The sequence below is a fragment of the Crinia signifera genome, chromosome 8 (genome assembly GCF_055691185.1).
Source record: "Crinia signifera chromosome 8, ASM5569118v1, whole genome shotgun sequence".
Classification (NCBI taxonomy): domain Eukaryota; kingdom Metazoa; phylum Chordata; class Amphibia; order Anura; family Myobatrachidae; genus Crinia; species Crinia signifera.
This window is the reverse complement of record NC_139224.1, coordinates 58,944,236-58,949,909: the sequence shown is the minus strand read 5'-3', so window position 1 is coordinate 58,949,909 and position 5,674 is coordinate 58,944,236. Positions and strand designations below refer to the sequence as shown.

General features: G+C 42.2%; 1 protein-coding gene across 1 annotated transcript; it reads left to right on the top strand.

The window, feature by feature from the left end:
- Positions 1-801: 801 nt before the first annotated feature.
- LOC146027231 (uncharacterized) lies at positions 802-4,928 on the top strand. Its single transcript, XM_083158183.1, has one exon. The coding sequence runs from the start codon at positions 802-804 to the stop codon at positions 3,322-3,324; it is 2,523 nt and encodes an 840-aa protein (XP_083014309.1). The 3' UTR covers positions 3,325-4,928.
- Positions 4,929-5,674: the final 746 nt, after the last annotated feature.

The window sequence follows — 5,674 nt, the reverse complement described above, 5'->3', positions numbered from 1 at the left end:
GTACTAAGGGAGCAGAGTCGCTTCAGAAAATTGTCTACTTTCACTGCAGTATATGGTGAGACTGATACGCAGGCAAGTGTTGAAAGAAAGATTTATTAAAGACAGAGTGACATATAACACAGCCAGGAGAGCTCTGAATATTGTAAACATTATTGTATGTTTTGTGGGCATTCTACTAAGGAACTGAGCTGTCCGTGCAGCGAACATAGAGTAATGCAGTTCAGTCATCTACATTACTGATATAAGGAAATATTCAGCAGTGACAGCATTCACATAGAAGGAGTTACTTGAATGGATACATTATTGCTATTTGCAGACATTGCCTGATAATCTCTGAGTTTACACTATTGGATTACAAATACGCTGTGGTAAAATATTCTCAGCGTGAGACTATCATCTGCAGGATAAAAAGACATACTCCTCTTAATAAGCACTTAAAGGAAAAGTACAGTAACTGCAGTTACACAAAAGACACAACAAGACTAGGGTAATGTTTAATAATTATTGCGCAATAATACATGCCAGTACCCAATAGAAAAGAGATCTCTAATATTTACTGTAATGGCTATATGAATATTGGATATTGCATTTAGTATATGTAAATGGTAAGTGAAATTGTAATAAACTTGTTTGCTATTGATAAAGAATTGTCTTCATGTGAAGTACTGAACACCTGTCCTAAGAACAGAGAAACCGATTCACCGAAGTGGATACTTACCTATGATAGATTTCACATTTGGCGTCTGACGAACAGGATACGTACATCAAAAGCGGAGAAAACCCAACCCTGCGTCACTCAAAATGTCTCAAGACAATAGTCAAGAAGAGATGCTTGGCAACGAGGACCAAGGAAATGCAACGGATAGAATAAGTTCAATGGCACTTAAACCGGCAGTGATAACTATGCCCTATTACTTGGGGGCGCCATGGCTTCCCACTTATACCGGAGATAGTGGAATGACTGAAACCAATGCATTCCGCGACTTTAGGGAACAAATTGAAACCATGTTCCAGGTATATAGATTAGATGAAAATCAACAAATAAAGATACTGTTGGCTCAACTGAGAGGATTTGCGAAAAGGGAAGTGAAGTCGTGGCCAGAAAGCCAAAAGAAATCGGCAGCGGATATATTGGACAAGTTAGCAAAAGTGTTCGATGCTAAGACTTTATCAGAACTCAAAGCGCAGTTCTATTCCCGGAAGCAGCAACCGCATGAATCGCTACGAGAATATGCTGTAGAATTACAGGAGGCATTGCAAGATATTAAGTTGTGTGCCCCAAGGGAACTGATTGAAGATGAAACTTTAACGAGTCAATTTCTCGACGGAATCTACGATGCAAATAATAAAGGGCAGCTAAAGATGCTACATCGACAAGAATCACCTATCAGCTTTTCAGACTTCAAGGAGTTGATAGTAAAGGTTTTAGGCGATAAACCCATAAAAGGAACCGTAATCACCCCTGTTGAAACCGTTTTTCAGCAAGTTCAATCTGCTGCCTTTAAAGACCCCATCGAAGAAATGAAAGGGCAAATTGCTGAATTGACACAAGGAATGACTGATCTTTGTCGAGAATTGAGAACCTTAAAAGAGACGCAGACCTTACAGAGACCCTGGCAGATGGAGAGAGAACCCCATTACGGAAATGATGGGAGAAACGCTTCATGGAGCTCCCGCCGACTTCCTACAGATAAATTTGATGAACAAGGAAGACCCATCTGCAGGCATTGCCAAAGGAGCGGGCATATTGAGAAAAATTGCCGCAGTATGGAACATTTAAACAGAACTCCCGAGGTCCGGGACCAACCGTCGGGAGTATCTTCAGTAGAAGGTCCCACATCGCAAGAATGGATACCAAAACTCATTGGGTGTTGCCCTACCATTGAAATCAAGGTGAATGGAGTCAGCATACCAGCATTGTTGGATACCGGGTCACAAGTGACTACGATTCGATGGGATGAGTTCATTAAGCATTGGAGGAAAGAAAGTATCATAGCCACACCACCGGCCGGGTTGAATTTGTTAGCCAGCAATGGACAACGTATCGAGTGTTGCGGATACTTTGAAGCTGAGATCAAGATAGGGCAAGCTCATCTCATCAATCAAGGATGTTTAATTACGGCCGTTAAGGACCAATGGTTACCGCCCATAATTGTTGGAATGAATGTCCTAAGAAATTGCCCGGAAGAACTAATCTCGACACTGACACCAGAACTGTTCAACCGACCTCAGACTGTGAGACGAGTCATGCAATACACGGTCTATGATCGGAGAAGCCAGGCAGGGAAGAGGGTGCTGGCTACGCAAGTACAAGGAACGGTCAAGTGGTTTAATGTCCGGAAGAGGTATGGCTTCATTAATAGGAATGACACAAAAGATGATGTCTTTGTCCATGAGACGGCCATAAAGAGAAACAACCCCCAGAAATTTCTGCGCAGTGTTGGAGAATGCGAGACGGTTGAATTTGATGTGGTAGAAGGAGAGAAGGGTGCTGAGGCAGCCAACGTGACGGGCCCTGGTGGTGTACCAGTTAAAGGAAGCCGGTTTGCTCCCAACAGACGTCAGTTCCACAGATGGTCTTACCAGCCAAAAGTAGAGGATGCTGCCGAATCTGGTGGAGAAGGCATAAGTACAGACCAAGCAAGTGAAGGGGAGAGAGTGGAAGCGTTCCCTCCGCAGAGACCCATCCAGTGCAGAAGTCCACCGCCATTCTCCCACAGGCAACCTTTTGGTAGGGGAAACAGCGCAGCGGATCAGGAGCTTGACACCCTCCCCGAGGGGACAGAAGTGATTCAGACCGATGGGTTGAACGAACACGAGCATCGGCATGAACTGGCCGAGAAAGTAGTGGAAGAGAGGATGGAGACAGCCCACCACCCACAAGGGACAAGTTATGGCCAGAATGCGAATGCCACATCATTCCGAGTGGGAGACCTAGTTTGGAAGCTGGATGACCAACGGAGTAACGACTTAGATCTCTTCTGGGAATCTGAACCCTACGTAATTGTTCACCTTTTGGCTACAGACACTGGGGTGTATGGAATAAGAAGAGATGGAGATGACCACCAAGTTCTTAAGATGGTACACAGAAACCAACTTGAGCCATGCCAGGACTGTACAGAAGAAGACGCAATACCACAAGTCCCCTACCATCCTATGCAAGACCCAGTATATCTTCAGCGCCTTAGAGAAATACTCCTCGCAGAGAAAAGAAGAGAGGCCGAGGAACGTGGCCCATTCCTCCACAAAGATGGTGTAGAGGAGATGTCCAGCAGACTCATTAGAAGTACCAGAGGGGTAAAACCCCTACGATTCAGAGATTGAACATATATGTTTAAAGTAAAGAATGATTTATGATAAAAATGTAAACTTTCTTGACTTAAAAAGCATGTAATGATTTGCAATGTTTGAAATATATATATATATATGTAGTATATTGATGTTTAAAAATGTATAAAGTCCATTGCCTGAGGACATGCAATGTTTTACCGGGGAAAAATGTGATAAATTCATATATATGTGCATGTAGTGATTTATAGGCATACAATGCCATACTAGTTATTATTAAATAAGATATATTGTGCTATAAACATATGCTATCCCCACAGGGGACATTGTCTGAGAAATGAACAATTCCCAGCAGTCTCTGCAACTGTTGAAGAGGTCAGGAGTTGGTCACATGACCAGGGTCAGGGGAGACAGTTGAGAGTGAGGAACAGTTGTGCTGTGCAGTCTGTGAGGGGAAGATGGAGAATCCCTGAGGAGATTTGTAACAGGCCGAGCTACATAGCAGGCAGGGCGGATAGCGGTGCTGACAGGCGATCTCTGAGGTGGAGAATCAGCAGTGACGCAGCATCCGGAGGGCAGTCCTGGCCAGAGTCAAAGGAGAATACTAATCCGCAGTCATAAGAGAGGTGTGGTGAGTCCCACCCTGACACCTATATATAGCAAAGGAGGGGAATGGCTAACTATCTAATAGTATCAAGCTGCAGGAATTGATATTCAGGGAGCCAGCACAGTTTCCTATACGTGATATACCTAGTGCTATACTGCTGGAACATCACACAGCCTTAGCTGAGGAACAGTACATTAGTATACAGGACAGTATTTATACAGCACCGCAAAGACTTCAGGCAGAGAGTTAAACTATGATCCAGCTAAAAATGAAGATTACCTCATAAAACGTCCAGACTAATTTACATTGAGGATCCTGCATTTGAGTAAACAGATCATATACCTACACATACCGGTCAGCTAGTGCCCGACAACAGTAACTGTCACCGTAGCAACCTACTCCAGCAACGTCCAGTACTAAGGGAGCAGAGTCGCTTCAGAAAATTGTCTACTTTCACTGCAGTATATGGTGAGACTGATACGCAGGCAAGTGTTGAAAGAAAGATTTATTAAAGACAGAGTGACATATAACACAGCCAGGAGAGCTCTGAATATTGTAAACATTATTGTATGTTTTGTGGGCATTCTACTAAGGAACTGAGCTGTCCGTGCAGCGAACATAGAGTAATGCAGTTCAGTCATCTACATTACTGATATAAGGAAATATTCAGCAGTGACAGCATTCACATAGAAGGAGTTACTTGAATGGATACATTATTGCTATTTGCAGACATTGCCTGATAATCTCTGAGTTTACACTATTGGATTACAAATACGCTGTGGTAAAATATTCTCAGCGTGAGACTATCATCTGCAGGATAAAAAGACATACTCCTCTTAATAAGCACTTAAAGGAAAAGTACAGTAACTGCAGTTACACAAAAGACACAACAAGACTAGGGTAATGTTTAATAATTATTGCGCAATAATACATGCCAGTACCCAATAGAAAAGAGATCTCTAATATTTACTGTAATGGCTATATGAATATTGGATATTGCATTTAGTATATGTAAATGGTAAGTGAAATTGTAATAAACTTGTTTGCTATTGATAAAGAATTGTCTTCATGTGAAGTACTGAACACCTGTCCTAAGAACAGAGAAACCGATTCACCGAAGTGGATACTTACCTATGATAGATTTCACACATATACACTGAGCGATATGTTGGTCTGATTGACCTGAGCGGATGAAGCTCACTGTGTGCCCATCTTAACTTCAAATATGACATTGGTGAAGAAGCACAGTATTTTTTTGGGAAGGGGAAGGAGTAGAAGATAAAAGTGGGTCAAAGGGATGGTTATAATCACTACAGTGTCTAGGGTCCTCCCAAGAAAGATATTGGTGTCCCCTTATTTTCTGTTTATTTTACAGGTTGGCTCTTTGCAGACACAAATTTATCTATGTTGCCGGATATTGAAATAGGGAACTTCTGCATTAGGCATACAGCCATGGGAAATTACTGAAAGCACACAATGTGAAAGTCCTTTCATGAGCTATTTATCATAGTTTATGTGGACATAAGCCATTATATAAATCTGCAATACAATCTCAATCCCTAGGATATCGGCAAATTGCCAGGCTCGATAAGGAGCCAGATTGTTTTAATGCTTTAAAGTAAATAGCCACTAAGTGGCTTAGAAGTGTTAGCTTATCTGAAGCAGGTGAAATCTAACAGTAAAAGGGCATACACACACTGAAATGTGTGCTAAGCGTTTTTGCTATGCTATTTAAGGGGTGTACACATGGAGCGATTTTGTGCTATTTTCTAAGCAATC